The sequence below is a fragment of the Gymnoscopelus braueri genome, assembly GCF_963280865.1.
Source record: "Gymnoscopelus braueri genome assembly, chromosome: 19".
NCBI lineage: Eukaryota > Metazoa > Chordata > Actinopteri > Myctophiformes > Myctophidae > Gymnoscopelus > Gymnoscopelus braueri.
Window position 1 is genome coordinate 31109048 of NC_137621.1, and position 16786 is coordinate 31125833.

General features: G+C 41.5%; 1 protein-coding gene across 2 annotated transcripts in view; it reads right to left on the reverse strand.

Annotated features, from left to right (window-relative positions):
- Window positions 1–3705: 3705 nt before the first annotated feature.
- Window positions 3706–16786, reverse strand: part of rps6ka5 (ribosomal protein S6 kinase, polypeptide 5) — a 31658-nt gene continuing 18577 nt past the window's right edge. For both annotated transcript variants that reach the window (XM_080414783.1, XM_080414784.1), the window contains exons 15-17: window positions 13596–13755; window positions 11594–11757; window positions 3706–11472 (exon numbers count right to left, since the gene is read on the reverse strand). In XM_080414783.1, the coding sequence (XP_080270909.1) occupies window positions 11170–11472; window positions 11594–11757; window positions 13596–13755 (627 nt within the window). In that variant the 3' untranslated portion in view covers window positions 3706–11169. The remainder of the gene's footprint in view (window positions 11473–11593; window positions 11758–13595; window positions 13756–16786) is intronic.

Below are 16786 nucleotides of genomic sequence, written 5' to 3' on the forward strand. Positions count from 1 at the left end.
CAAATCTGTATGAATTTATGGCAACCAAATGCCTTGCCAAAAAGCACTTCTATGGGCTTACAAATACAAAATATGTTTACAAGTACAAAATAATATTGGCATTAATATAAGCCCATACACATTTTTACAAAAAAAAACTTTACTTTTGCAAAATGCGACGGCAACACCCCTCAACCGGCTGATGGAGCAGTCACTTCATCAACCCGCTGATGAAGTGATCGGGGGGGCACCAAACGTGGTCGCAGCACCATAGTCAGTAACAAAGTCAGCACCATAGTCAGTAACCATAGTCAGCACCATAGTCAGCACCGTAGTCAGTACCATCGTTAGTAACCATAATACTATAGTTAGCATCATAGTCAGCACCATAGTCAGCACCACCATAGTCAGCACCATAGTCAGTAGCCAGTCAGCACCATAGTCAGTAATCATAGTCATTACCATAATCCGCACCATAACCATAGTTAGCACCAGTCAGTGCTATAGTCAGCACCATAGTCAGCACCATAGTCAGCACTATAGTGAGTACCATAGTCAGTAGCCTATAGTCAGCACCATAATCAGTAACCATAGTAACATAATCAGTAACCATAGTCAGTACCATAGTCAGTAACCATAGTCAGCTCCATAATCAGTAGCCATAGTCAGTACCATAATCAGTAACTATAGTCAGGAGTACCATAATCAGTAACCATAGTCAGTACCATGCAGTACCATGCAGTACCATAGTTAGTACCACAGTCAGTAACGGTACCAGAGTCAGTAACCATAGTCGGTATAATATTCCGGAACCATAGTCAGTACCATAGTCAGTAACCACAGCACCATAGTCAGCACCATAGTCAGCACCATAGTCACTACCATTGTCAGCACCATAGTCAGCGCTCAGCACCATAGTCAGTAACCATAGTCAGCATAGTCACCATACATTGACATGAGAACAGTACTGTTTAAAGCCACTCTCCAACGCACCGATTTTGGGCCGACTTGGCGTCGGGAAGTGTTCGATATAGTCGTCCAGTCAGTTAGGGGTCCGTCGGGTGGTCCGTCGGGTGGTCCATCGGGACCTTTTCGGCCGACCCAGAGCCGACCGAACATGTTCAGTCCTTTGGCCGACTGGTAGAGCCATGGGGTGGTGAAGTGGGGGGAGGGAGGGGGTGAAGGCTCTGTAGAGCACCCTGATTGGCTGTTTAGCTTGTTTGGTCAGACAAATCAGAGCACGAGTAGAGAAACGGAAGTGAGCCAACGAAAGAGAATAAAAGACAACACAGGGAGTTGCTATGGTCATGTGTCTAGCAATGGCGTTGACGTGGACTGAGGAGGCGGAGGAGAACTTTATAGAACTGGTGGAGGAGAGGAGGCCACTGTATGATATCACAGACACTTCATATTCCAACCGAATAGTGAGGCTCTGGATAGGGTTAGCTTCCGGTCCCCTGAGCTCCTGCAGACTGCTGCCACCTACTGGTTTGGAGAATTATTGCATGTTATCTGAGCGACACATGCGCTGTGACAATGTTGGGCTGCTTTTGCCAACCGACTACCAGTCTGTTGCAGTCTGAAGTAGTCTGAACTAGTCTGTTTGGTGGAGAGTCACCTTTAAGCTAACTCTCCACCAGACCGACTTTGGACCAACTTGGCGTCGGGAAGCGTTCGATATAGATTCGTCCAGTCGGTTAGGGGTCCGTCGGGTGGTCCGTCGGGACCTTTTCGGCCAACCGAACATGTTCAGTTCTTTGGCCGACTGGGGCCCGACTGGGAGTAGCCATGTTGCAGAGAAGAAGTGACAACAACAGCGCAGCGAGGGCTGTCGGTGTTGCCAGATTATGTGAGAGAAACAAGCGACCATGTCTATGAAAACCTACATTCACTGTTTCTCGTTGTCGCTCCCAGAGAGAGAGAGATTGATTGATTTGACCTACTTTTGCGCTGTGGTGATGTAATTTATTGGGAGCAGGTGTGTAAGATTCCAATAGTATAAACATTTTATATATAAGAGTAAATTGTTTATGGATGTCTGGCCCTGTCACATCAGGCCCCTCTCACAGCACTGAACGGCAAGGCTGTCATGACCCTGTCACAGGCCCTGCCATGTTACCATGGTGACCACCATGGAAACAAGTCCCCAGGACTTTTTTGTGTTTTAGCTTAAATGTCTGACAGTACCTCGTGCTGTTTACATTTCTGACTAATAAAGTATTCAATCAATCAATGGTACCATGTTAACATGATACCAGCCCTGTCACAGGGCTTTCAGAACGCCCCCTTTGATTATTAGTTTTAGATTACCAAACTATAGCCGTTTTACTCAACCAACACCATACAACCTTTTGTCTAATAGAGCACATTTGGAGTTGTCAGTTTGGATCTTTAAAATAATTACAGTTGCTATAAGGTTTTCAATAGGTTTCTCAAACAGCGTGGTACTACGCTTATAACTTCTCGATTCGCTGATTTAAGTTTAATTTAAGACATGGCATACAGCAATCAATGAACAATCATAGACTGAGCCCCATAGTTGTGAACTTTACATTTTAGAGAGTATTTGCCTGTCTGACAGCAGTCTCATTCTACTAAGGGAGAGCATGCTCATTTGAAAGTCATATATATTAATGTAAATATATGAATGTCAGAGTTAATGTTTGTTTTGTTCTACAGTGTTTCTGCAGTATTGTAATTAAGGAACATCAGTTAAAAAGAACCCTGAGTCAAAGTCTTAATGCATTCAATTCCATTTTATGTCTTTATAACAACCACCAATCTATTAAATACAAAAATACTAGTGTATTAGTGCTTGTGCTGTGAATAATTTGACAATATACCAAGTGTTATGTCATGACTTATAATCGTAACATTATACATTATTATCCCTGGGAAGTAGGCTAATAATTATATAAAAAACATAGGCTATACTAACAGACAGTCCAGTTCAATGTAAAATCGGATATTTAGAAACCGATTGTGTTTTCTTACTTATAGAAGCAACACAATACACAATAAAAATAAAGCTTACATTTTAATTGGGTGTGGGGGGCAGTAAGAGATCTGGATTTTGGATAGGGAGCACTGGCCCCAAAAAAAGGTTGAGAAACACTGCTATTGCATGTCGTTGAAAACCATTCAAAAAATCTTTAGCTTTATGCCACGTCCGAATAAAAGAGATGGTTAATCGAGTTCAGTCTTGCAACTTTTATTTTGGAGTGCCTCCTCATTCCACCCTGGTGAATTTCTTCAAATGAAATACTTACCCTGTAATTGATTTAGATGGTATGTGAAAATGTTCCAAGAGGTGGGTTTGAACACAAAAGAAACTCCTTTCTACAAACCTCTTACATCTCACCTGTGCCATTAGGGGCATGGAAAATGTGTGATCATTAAATACTTACCTCGGAGGATTTAGATGTCGAGAGAAAATGTTACAAGTGGTGGCCTTGAATAAAGAACCTTACAAAAGCACTGACATTGCGTGCTTGTAGATCTGTTAAAAGCAACAGAGAGCAGTGTTGGGAAGATGATTGTCAGATCACAATGCGATGCGTTGGGATCTTGTAGATCTGCTATTTTCATAAGATTTTAATACATTTGCCCTTTGAGCCTCACTACAGTTACTGTATAAGGTCTACTGAACAAACTGTATATCATACAAGCCCATTCAAGCCCAGGATGAATTTTACACTGATATGGATTAAACAACACAAGAGAGACTGAACGTTAGTGAACTTAAAAACTTTATTTGAAGATGTGACAAACAGGAACAACATGGTCATTTCTATAAAGGATTCAAAAACCTTAAAGCCCTTAACTTCTTCCCTCTCTTTTTTTATAAACTTTTTCCTCACAGATATATTAAACACTGAACAGGCAAATTCTGCAAACACAAACAAAGCTCAAACATTTACTTTACAAATGAACATCAGTCCCTCACTGTCCATGCCAATGCCAGAGTTGATTCAACTCTTTCCCAGACCACTATCTCCTGAAATCTCACACCAGTATTTGTGTCAAAACATCCTGGCAATATAAAATACATGAGAAACAAAAATAATTCAACTTTGAAATAACCTTCTGTAAAAGGAACATATCTTTCTTTAATGAATGAATCCCTCTTTATCAATCCCACACTGCACACATGTAGTTGAACATGAAGTCATACACTGACTTAATACAATGACTGAACATTTACAGTATTTACAGAACCCTTTTTTAAGACAAAGAAAAATAACCTTAATTTGGTTTTAAATTTACATTTATCAACTGAATTCCAGTGTGAACTTAGAACTGTACATGTAAATATCTAGCCCTGCTAGAAAACATGGGAATACATATTGATATAGGTATAAAACAAAAAAAAATGTTTCCTGTATACCGAGTTGTCTATGGATAAATATCAAATACTGTCAAGAACTCATGTTGCACAGTGAGAAGAAGCTGATCAGCTACACAGGAGAGGTTTGGACTGTTGAACCTGTGGTATTTTAATCAAACACTGCCATCTAGAGGTTGTATGTTAAAACTGCACATCCTAGAATACAACATTTCAGTGGATGATTAAAAGTACAAAATAAATAACACTTTATAATTTCGAAAGCTTTTGTATTTCATGACATTTGACATGACATGTATTTCAAACAAGAATACTTTTTTGTTAACGTGAACAGATTTGTGCCTAGTCAGAGTAAGAATACCTTTAGAAGTCACCAAGTACAATTTAAACAAACTGGGGGAATTTTTACATTTTATCATGATTGGTGACGCCTCATATATACACAAATTCAATTCCTGGTATTACAAAATATTTCCGTAAAATATCTTCCATAAAATGTAAATTCCAATCTTATATGCAACTGCAGCCAAGTACTGTATCTATCAAAAGATGAACAGGTTCAGACATCAATAATATCAGGTTATTAAACATACAGGTATTTTCAGCCAGCTAGTAAAGCATTTATAAATGTGAAGCAAAAGAAAAAATAAATCTATGTACTCAGATTTCACATATTATTTTCATACCATCCCTGTTAAGACCTCATTGATGGTATTCACAGTGCCCAAAAAGTATATACTGTACGCTGTATCTCATTGCAGTAACTGAAGTAGCAACCAGTGGTTACTACAGTGGTTCAAATATAGCTGTTTTGTCTTTTAATAAACGCAGGACAACAGACACCAACAGAGCAACTGAGAGGTGATACGAAAGTCTAGCGTCTGACCATAAAGGAAAAATATATATTTTTCACCATTCAAGACAAATCAACAGCACACGATCAACTGCAAAAACTTGCCCTTAAAGATTGATTGCATGTTTTCAAAGGTGGGACATTTGCTAGTCTCAAAGGGATTTGCTGCAACAGTACTCAGATAAGCTTCAACCAGGAAAAGCACTGTAAGGCAATGGCATCAATAATAGCATACATGTAGCATGCAGAACAACTATGATGGCTTGACAAGCACGAACCCTCCCTGACGGCCGGCAATGAATCAAACACTAAGGACCGTGGGTAATGCATAGCTACATTACTTACCATGTGCCATGACTAGAAACCATCCAGTATTATTGGCTTTGTTGGCACACCAATTCCACTAGACTGCAGCCAGTAGTTGTACCCTGTGATGGTGCAACAAGACTCCTATTTCTAGGCCCACATGTACCCATGCTGACCAAGTATTGCGTTCTGACAATGTCTTCTTCCTATGGTGTCCCAACACCAGCACATCAACATCAGCACAGATAGAAGGGGCCTTGGACAGCTCCAGCCCAACTGTCTTAACTGCTGATCACAAAACTGACACAACCAGGTCACTGCAATGTCCTTGCAAGCATTGCAGAGGAGTTGCACAATCCCATCAAAACACCTGATGCTCCATGGCAAAGAGCTGCAGTACCCGAGCAGCAGTCCTATAGTTATGGCACATATTCAGTATGACTATTTATTTTGGTTATAAGCCAGGTGTTTTATCTTAAGCTCATCCACACTTCACTGTCTAAAAAGGCAACAGGAGCATCTGCCGATCCCTCTGGCTCAATGACAGCAGACAACAGCCTGAGAGAAAATGTTAATGCCAACGTTACAAAGAGACACCGAGTTGGGTAAAATAGCTGCTTTTATAATGAAAAGCGAACTAATGTGGGACATGCAACAGTAAAAACAGCTAATTAGCTAGAGTGTTTTCAGTTCAGTTCAGATATCTAGAACTTTAATAAAGCACTACAGAGAAGATGCCTACCACTACAACTCCACGGGACAGACATCAAAACTACATCAGAAACAGAACCTCCAAAAAATGACTCTCTCCATCTCCATAACTGGCACTCTGAACAAGCCGTTCCAAAGACAGGAGGGGGACTAGTTAGGAACCAGCCTTAAGAGACTGTGGTACTTAAAACACCCCATTTCTCTGACAGCGTACCTGGGTCCCCACCGAGGAAGTGAGTGGAATACTTTTCTTTGGAACAAACAAGCCTTGCTGCTGCAGTAGCAGCAGTGCATCAGCTAATAGAGCACGTCTCCCAGAGGGTAGTTCAATATAGGACACTCCACTTCCCCTTCCTCCGCTTAAGCTATTAATAAACCCAAACAAAAGAGAGGAGGGCTAATGAGGCAGCAACGGGGAACTCATGCACACAGAGCTTTGTGGTGTTTAGCTGCAAGGGTTCCAGCTTTTAATAGAGGCAACAGATACTACTTGTCTATTTCCACTGTGGTTAATGCAATTCATGGGCCAAAGCACAGGTTAACTTTTGTTGGCTATTTCAAGTGCTTCTGACCCTGTTAGCCTGCTTAACCACTATCAACCCGGCGTCCCTATTTTAAGCATGTCAATATAGGCAAACATTTTCAATTGTTTTCCCTTTTTCAAAAAGAGCAGATCTACATTAAAAAATATTTAATAGGGATAAAGTGGTTGTTAAAATGATAAATCAATTGAATAGGCGTACATGGATGCATAGTTCTGAGTGAAGAAATGTACTGAATGTTGATACTAAGTCCTTTAATGGCTAACCCTAAGTTGCAAGCATACCATATCCTGCTACTAAAAGATATTCTTGACTAAAAATATTTTACATATTTTACTAGTTGGACAGAAAAGAATGTGACAGAAAGAAGCAATTGTGCATAATATTTGCATGACAGAGAATATCTCATGCAGCTTAAGAGCAGGTACTTTAAAGTTGCTTTTCAAATTGATTTGGTTCGCACTGTTGAGTACATTAAAATGGTGAAGCCTTTTATGCTGTAAGGTGTATGCAATGCATCTTCATATTCTATATTAACAGAATATACTAAATAACCTAGAGCCCTGCAAATATGAACAGAACATTGGATAAGGTGGCTTATATTGCAGGGATCATCTCTGGGTTTAAAAAATATATAGATAAAACGATTTTCTGTTTTTTAAGGACCTTTGCTGTTGAAATGCACTGTCCCTTAACATTCCAGTAGCTCCAATTGTCACAGAATCATAATTTAAACAAACTCATATTAAAAATAAACAAGTATAAATAACTTAAGTATCAGCATCATAAAAGAATGCAAGTTATCACACAGTGCAAAGATCATTATTTCAGTCATGCAGTACAACATGGCAAAGAGAGGAAGTGATTTGGAAGAAACATGAAAAAGCAGAATTGGTTTAAGTTCCTCATTAGGAACTTGATGTTGTCATATAGGATATAAGTTTTGCAGTACGCCCCAACCATTAACCGCTATAATAACCCTGTAAGCCAGTTTTGGCCATGTTATTGGTGAAATTCAAATAAAAACGAATTATAAAAAAAGCTCACAACATGCTGCGCTGCAATGTGTTGTGAGCTTGTAGATCAGCTCAGTGGCATGTCCAGACTTTTTTACCTGGGTGGCCCTATTTGGGCGTGCACACACACACACACAAATGTCGGAAATCGGAATCACATCAATTACCATATTTTGTGACAAATCATTCCATAACGGCATGTTCACTCTTACAAGAGATACACATACCAATGGCAACACGTAGCGTGTGGCACCATACAAATGTAATATTTGGCTGCATTCATAAATATGTTGTGAGAATTTGCTCCGATTTCAGAGCTCTCTGCCGTTTACGTCATAGAGCACATTTATTAATGAACAGTCATTTTCCATGTTCTTCTTTTAATATGCATTCTAATGAACGTTCATCCCAAGTATAAGGATGATTATAACCCGAGTTGTTATGGGTGGATGCGGTTAGAATTAACATTTTTAGAAAGATAAACAACCAAGAGAGAGCACCCCGGATGCATTCTAGCGCTTTCTGAAGGTATTTCCCAAAGTGTGTAATGGGGTGGCACCTGGGCTGGCACCTCAGATTCCAGGGGTGACCCGTGCCACACAAGACCACCCACTGGACATGCCACCATTTTGAAAATAATGTACAAATATTTGTGGTTAAGTGGTTAAAAATCAAGGCATGATAAGCAGGGCAACGTTTTTGCGGCAAGTCTGATGGACATGGGTGACAGAGGAGCTGCCTCCACTGTGTTGCACAGCACACCTTGTTGCCAGTAAACCATTTTTGTTTTGTTTTGCTGCCAGGTCAAGAAGCACCATCCATCATCACCCTTTAACCTGCAGCGTACTCTGAAAGGAATTCAAACATCTATTCAGCTCTGGAACAGTGATTTTACCAAAGATCTCTTCTGTTTGTTTACATCAACCTCCGACGTGCTTTGACATCATTTGTCTCACCATTTCTGGCGACAGACACGATGGACAATGTGTGTGCTAGCTCTCTCCATGAATTATTTGCTGTCTGATATACCTCCTAACCTCCTCAGACAACCCTTCTACAAAACTATCCATGTTAACACTACCAGCAGATTGCCGAAATAAAATATATGTGTCTGACCAATCACATGTCTCTGCGGTGATGTTTGGCTAGTTCGAAAGTCTTGGAAGTGTAAGATGGCAAGGCACTGCATTTGTTCATTCGCTCGGCATCTAACTTTGTTATTTTCCTGCTGGAGCAGAATTTTGTTTTTGGAGTATGCTGCAGGCTTTACTCTGCATGCTCTACCGAGTACCGAGTTACTTCATACTCCGGGGGTTGGCAATCCCCCAGTACGAAGTAAGCGCAAAATGGCCACTGCGTGAATATGGCCAATTACCAGGTCAGATAGTAATTTTATTTTGGCACATAATATATCTTAAGAGGAAAGCAAGTCTAATTTCCCCTTTTGGCATGTTGAACCTCAGCAACCTCAACTTAACAGCTCATTACCCAAGGGCTGGCCAATCTGAATGTTCTGGTAGGATATTCCAACCAGTCCAATTCTTTGTTTTCATGTTGAGACTATGTCAACTTTTAGGTCCACCTACTATGAACTACACCTGAGTCCCAAGACAGTTCAGCTAAAGCAGTGGTTCTCAACCTTCAGGCCGTGACCCCCCAAAATAATCATATTTGAACTGGGGACCCGCCACCCTGATAAGCACTTGGAATTGTAGGAGTTGAGATATTGTGAAAATAGCCAATCGGCTATTTATAAATTTTTTGCCTCCTTATATTATTTGACAATTTGGCAAATGTTTGACCAGTTTTTAAAGTATAATTTCTTGATTACTTTGGATGAAGTAATCAACCTGGGGGTCGCGACCCACAGATTGAGAACCACTGCGCTAAAGACCCACATATTGGGTTAAGTAAACCATGTGGTATGTCAGCCATGGTAACACAGTCATCATCATTCCAGCTACCAAGCTAAATAACCAAGATTCTGGACTGATTCTGTTTGGAATCTTTTCTATTAGGGTCACTTCTACTCAGGTGTTTGACTGACACAACTGCATTTGGTTGACTATGGTAATATGTACACGTTTTATTATTAACAGGCTACGCTACTTTAAAAGCCTAAATAAATATTTAAGCAAAAAAAGAACCGCACAGGAACCATAAAAAGCGACAATGCATGTCAAGTAAGCAAGTAGATCGAAGTGGCTTATTGTCAGTATCATCCGAGCAATGGGCATCGATCCCCCTAACAACAAGGCCCTAGACCAGGGAGATGGATTGCTGAGGTGGAGCACCTCACCAACTGTCAGCTCCCAATACTTATGCACAAACAAAGCCATGCTACTCATACGCGTAGTTGGCGGCGCCTGGTATCAAACTGAGAACCTTGTGATTCCAAGTCAAGTGCTCTACAGAATGACCTACCCTGGCACGCTAAAGCAGCTGGTAGGGTTGAGAAACTTTATCCACAGCAAAAATTTACAACCATTTAGCTGAGGGCTAGTGTTTATTTTTCACCATGCTTCTGAAGATTAGACACCTGACATTGACTCTACTATACTTAATGTGTAGTCATGGTGTCTCACATTGAGAGAGTTGGAATTAATTAATCTCAACGAGTTGGCAACTGTGAAGATTACATAGAGATGTTGTCTGGTCTTTTTTCTATTCTTTTTTTTTGCTCAAAGCATAAATGTCTCTACATACACAAAATATCTAGTTTTTAAAATACTCACACCGTGTCCATTGATTTATTTCAGAGCCATCTGAAACACACACAAATAAGTTAACATAAAAACGATATAGCTCATCATAAATAAACTTCAGTCTGTAAAGTTTTAACATATAAATGACCCTGCTCCATTCTGCAGAGACCTTTCTCAGAAGAAGAGAGAAGTGGACCCCTTTACCAATAAACTGTAGAAAACATACTGCAACTTTCCCTTTAAAATCTCTAGAGCTCTGGACACATGGCCAAACTTGAGAATGGTTAAAGGCAAATGTATACTTTGTGTCAAAGTATAACTTCACCTCACCACATTGGACGCACTGGGGCAGTAGGACAGCGCATTTGTTTGGCGACAACTCTTCCTGGTACACTCCCTGATTGATACCGTCTCGTGTGAGAGAGGGTGGGACATGTCAAAGACTAAGGGAATTACTAAAGGCTATTGCTATGGATAATGGATTGATTGATTGATTGATTGGTTGAGGTGGTTGCTGCTTCTGTTGCATGCTCGGTTCGGAGTCATGCTCTTGTCCATGCATTTGAGCTCTCTGCCAGAGGCGGAGAGCTGCCAAAGAGAGAGTGAGAGGAAGAGAAAGAGATTGGGGAGAGGGAGGGAGAGCGGGATCTCTACACTGTTCCTATCCATCCTTTAGTTCAACAATATTTGCCCGTGTCGCTCCATCTCTCTTTCACTGACCCTCTGAGAAGCGGAAGGCTGGAGGCGCTGGCTGGTCTGTGTGCTCAGAGTCTGTACCCGAGGTCAGGGGTGTGTTGTCAGGGGTGCTGCAGGAGGGCTGGGGCATGGAGGGGTCGCTCTCCGGTGGAGTCTTCTCCTGGGACTGGGAGGAGGACGAGGAGGACTGGGTGCTCTCGCTGGAGCTGCTGCGCGTCTCTGTGCTGGTGCTAGTCTTCTTCATCTTCCTCCTTTTGGCCAGTGGCGCCTTATCCACTGTCTGCAGGCGGAACCCCTCTCGCTTGCACTTATTGAATGCCTGTGAAAGGCCAAGGGATTGTGGACAAATCTTACAAGAATACAGGACTGTCAAACCAGTTATACAAAATGTTATGATTGAAAAAACAAAATGAACAGAAAGTGTGTGTGTAATTTCGTACATTAAAGGTGGCTTTGACATAGGTGTGAACGTTGGCGGTGGAAGAGCCCAGGATGTCTGGGGTCATTAGGGGGTTGGAGGACAGCTGGCTGTCATCCTGGAGCCAAGCATTGTAGCGCAGGCCACACATCTTAATCCTCTTGTTTGGATCCACTGTCAGCAGCTCTATGGGAAGCCAGACTCAAACCATTAACATCAGCTCTTCTGAAAGGGTGAGCCAAAGGTGAACTGCAAAAGAGCAAGCATTTCCCTGGCCAGGTAGTTCAACCAAACTGAGCTGCTCAGTAGAGTTTAGACATTTACTAAAAAAGATACACAAATCTATATCTTTATTAAGCAAAATGAGATTGATGAAAGGATTCAACTTTCCTTCCAGTCTAAACGGCAAACAGCTCACATTATTAGATTTTTCCTTGTTGAAAACGTCCTCCCAGTCTAAATCGCAAACAGCTCACATTATTAGATTTTACCTTGATGAAAATAAAAATTGTAATGACAAGACCAAGTATGGGCCCGAGGTGACAAAACAGATCAACATTGACCTTGGTCAATTTGACCTATTCAAATGATCCATGGACGCAAGTTGCAATTGTGCTGGGGTTGTGTCCAGTTCCAATTTTGTTAGTTAAACAGCAGGTTTTATAGGCGCAAGACTAGGCTGAATTAGTCATGGGCAGTGTTGAGTAACGTAACTTTTAAAAGTAACTTGTTATGTTACAGGATTACCGCCATTAAAAAGTATTCTGTTACGTTACAGGATTACCTTCTGAGAAAAGTAACTTGTTAGATAATTTTTGCGTTACCGACGATTAGAATCCACCTGCGAGGAAGTTTGGTAAACATAGAATCAAGAGTGCAGCCTACCGGAGTGTTGTGGAGCTGTGCTGGCCTTCACCAAGGCTAATTTGCATTGACGTTCTCCTCCTTTCACCAATAAATCCAAAAATAGTGTGAATATTCCACGACCGTACTAAAGGGCAACCTCTCTGTCTTCTCTCAATCTCTGTATGTCGCACACGTGCAACAAATTTATGTAAACAAGACCAGTAATAACGTCAGTCGCGGCCTGCGTCACACCAAAAGTGGTGACCCATTGACTAGAATGATTACGCAATCACCACAGACTGCTGGCCCGGTCACCAATTTTCGTGTAACATCCGTGCAAGTTTCTGTCAGAGACGAGCTTGTCATTTATCAGGAAACGCGTCGGATGGATTTTCCTTTTCCTTTGTGGCAACAGAAAGAACAGGGAAATATAGGTCTTAAATGTAACGAAGTAACGCCATTATTTGGGAAAAGGTAACTAAGTAACCGAGTACTCTAATTGCAAAACTAACGTGTTACATTACTCCGTTCCCCAAAAAAGTATTCCGTTACTTGTAACGCCGTTATCCCCAACACTGGTCATGGGTATGTTTTGGACACAACACAGCATACTGTAGCACTTATAACATAATTGGGCATTGTGGGCAGTGGTGGCCTAAAGGTTAGAGGAGCGCCCTCGTTGCCGGAAGGTTGCCGGTGCGAATCCTCGGACTGGCAGGAAAAAATCTGGGTGCGGAAGTGAATGGTCACCACTTCCCCAACACCACTGAAGTGCCCTTGAGCAAGGCACTGAACCCCAACTGCTCCAGTGGAGCTGCTTAGTGGCCAACAGCATAAGACTGTGGTTGTACTAGTCAGCTCCCAAGTTTTAATGTGTCTGTCTGTCTGTATGTTTCTATGTGCAGGGCGTTGCTGAAAATGAGCACTTTACTTGCTGGGTAAATAAAGAACAAAAAAAAATATATATATATATAATAATAATACATACATAATTGGACCAATCAGAGTGTCGTATCATCAGTGTGCAGATGAGCCAAGTACATTTGGTAATTATACAACCTTAACGCTGGGCGTGGCAATGACAACTACGTCAGTTGTAAACTAGCAATGATACTACCGCTAAACTTCGCAGTGTTTAGCGATAGGTTTAAAATAGGGACCACAGAGTCCACCCACACCTTGTATGAGGTCCTTAGCCTGCTGGGACACATTCCTCCAGGCCTCTCCCTCGAAAGAGAAATCCCCCTGTTTGATCTTCTTCATTATCTCTGCTGCACTGGTGTGGGTAAGGCTCTTCTCCTGGCACTGGAATGGTACCTGGCCTGACAGCATAGTGTACTGAAACGAACAAGAACATCACTGTCAGTCAAATCACCTGGCCAGACAACACAGTGTACTGAGACGAACAAGAGCATCAACTGTGAGTCAAATCACCTGGCCTGACAGCATAGTGTACTGAAACGAACAAGAGCATCAACTGTGTGTCAAATTCCAGAGTGAAAGGAAACTTGGCCGAACAGGCCTAAAGTATAGAGCGTGCCAAAAATCCTGAAGGGGGCGTCAACAAGTGTCTTTTGGTAGCAGCGGACATCTGTGAGGGGTAAAAACCAGGTTGACTTAACATTGCCCAAAACAAACATGTCTGCGCTACTATGCCACGCCCCCCCGTGGTGACGACGCGTTGGCACACTCCATAGGGTTTAGGTTGTTAGGGGGATTCTAAACTGCTACACTGGTAGCTCTAATTTCCAGTACGAGAAGTTTGCTAGTTTTAGAATATGGAACTGACAGTCACAACAATGTAGTTAATTATATTTAAAATACTTGGCCACACACACAGGAGAGGAGAGCATTTTTATGTAGTTTCATTAAATACATAAAGTTTCAGCATCATGAACAGCTTAATAAACCAATGAATCTGTCATTGAAAATTTGCAATAAAACAACCAATCAAGATGTACAATAGACTGCTGGATTTCTAATGTAAACATGCTTTTAGACATTATATTATTGCTTGAAGACTAAATACCATATTATTTAAGGAATCAGTGACATGGACATGGAATTTAGGCAACACTGGTCACGTTTCCACAAAGAGTTGGTATGTGAATATATATTTTAAGAATATAACTATTTTATGACGATCAGTGTGCTAGAGATGAGACGAGATTAGTGCAGTTAGGCTAGAGGATAATAAGTCTTCCTAAAGAAATCGAGTAGGCATTGTAACATGAACAAGCACTACATTAAATTGGTCTTATGCTATCACAACTGATCCGCATTTTGAACATTTGTGACATATGTGGTAGGCTATTGATGGGCATTGGCATTTAATATAGAATTTTGTTACACAGTTTAACTGGAACCCACTGCTACATTATAGATAAATAACCTTTTAATTCAACATTCATATTTTAAATCCTATTATACTTCATTGTATGTCGAATAGCGAAAATAGCTTCCGCTTCCAAATAATGGTGTGGTCTTGCGCAGAGTGCTTCTCCTATATTTCAAAGCAATCAGAAAGAAATTATTTTTTATATGAAAAAAATGCTAATCCAATGCCATGGCTTTCTACTGTAATTATGATAAATAATTCAGAAGTCAACCGAGATCACCGTCCATACCACATCTGCAGTAGTAATGCAGCAACAACATGGCAATAGCCTGTGCCTTTTATCTCCCTGTATTGTGGCTATGCCATAAAAGGAGGGTCAAAAATAATGTTGAGATTACTATTAAGCCTAACAGCCTAGGAAAGCATTGGCATGCTTAATTAGAGCGGTTTACTGGCATCTCTAGCCATTTGCACTGCTGCAGTACTGTGTGTTATTGACCATGGTTGGATCTCTGCCGTGTCTCAGAACAAATAGCAGAGATCTCTGTGCAAAGCTGCCAGAAGAGAACACTCTCACCTTGGCCTGATTATATCTGCCCTCCATGTTCTCATTATGCTTAATTTATTCTTAGTTTTGCGACCGGTGTCGCATGCCAGATATAGCAGATCTACAAGCTTGTACATCGTCTATTTTCGGCACACAAAACCGGCATGCAACTATGTAAAAATCAGCCTTTAGTCACAGCAGAGGGCTTTTGGCTGTGTACACTCAGATGTGCCCTAATATCTCTCCCTCGTTTTCTGGCACATGCATATTGTGGAAATGCACTCTGTTTATATGTATTTTTCGGACTCTCCTTGGCTCGCTATGTTTCCAGGGCATTGTGCAGGCAGCTTGTCAGGAGCCATTTCGTCATGGCTCCATGAGGCGGTACTGCTCCCCTATCCCCCCCAGGGGGCGACAGTGTAGAGCAGTGCTTGCAGAGATAGAGAGCGAGAGAAATGACAAGAGTGAGCGGGAGTGAGTGAGGGAGAAAGAGCTCTGCATGCATGAATAGTCTCTCACTCTCTCTCTCACGCGTGCCCTCTATCCACAATCTCTGCTTTTCATTTTAAGCATGAATTTTACTTGGTTGCACGCAGGTGTCGTGCAACCAAAATAGCTGGTCTACGTGTTGCAGGGTGACGCGTTGCGACTATGAGCTTGTAGATCGGCCATTTTTAAGTATAATTCAGGCTTTACTCCTCCTGTCTGTGCAGAGTGCTGTTGAGTTAGAATGACATTTGTGCTGCCGGGGAAAGCCAAGTCTCACAAGGATGCAATCTTCAGCCTTAAACAGCTGGTTACTAGTGGGTCTGTGGTGCATGTTAAAAACTGTGTCAGCACACCACAGGACACCAATGCATGCAGTGCTGAACAGGAGAGGGAGATGGTTATCACACAAACCTGACTAAACAAAACAACACACATACAGTAGTATACATACGCACACAGGTACACACACACAGGTACACACACACAGGTACACACACACACACACACACACAGTAAGAATCTTGGAAAAACAAAAACGGCTTAACAATGTAACACTGGGCTGCCTAATGAGAACACCCTGCAGCATAAGGCCAACCCATAAACTGGAAAATAAAATCAACACACGAACAATGTATGGAGGAAACCCATGAAAACAGCACTCACTTGCAATGTATTAGTATAGACTCCCAAGCTACAGTTTTCAAACTGGAGGTCAGATCTCCACCAGGGGGTGGGGGAGATTTGTACATTTGATTTACAGCAAACAGGATTAATACATTATGTTACCATGTTGATGCTAGAATGTTTTGGGCAGTTTTTAGTCTCAGAATGAATAAGACTGAGCTGCAGTTAGTACTGTAGGTTTCACTAGTCTACTGTGGGTAAACAACCCTCAATGAGATGCTAACTTCCATAAATCTGTTAGACTGATAAAACAGTGGTTGGCAGGTCTTGAAGTCACTGTGGTCAATTACTTTACTCTGTGTCTGTGATCA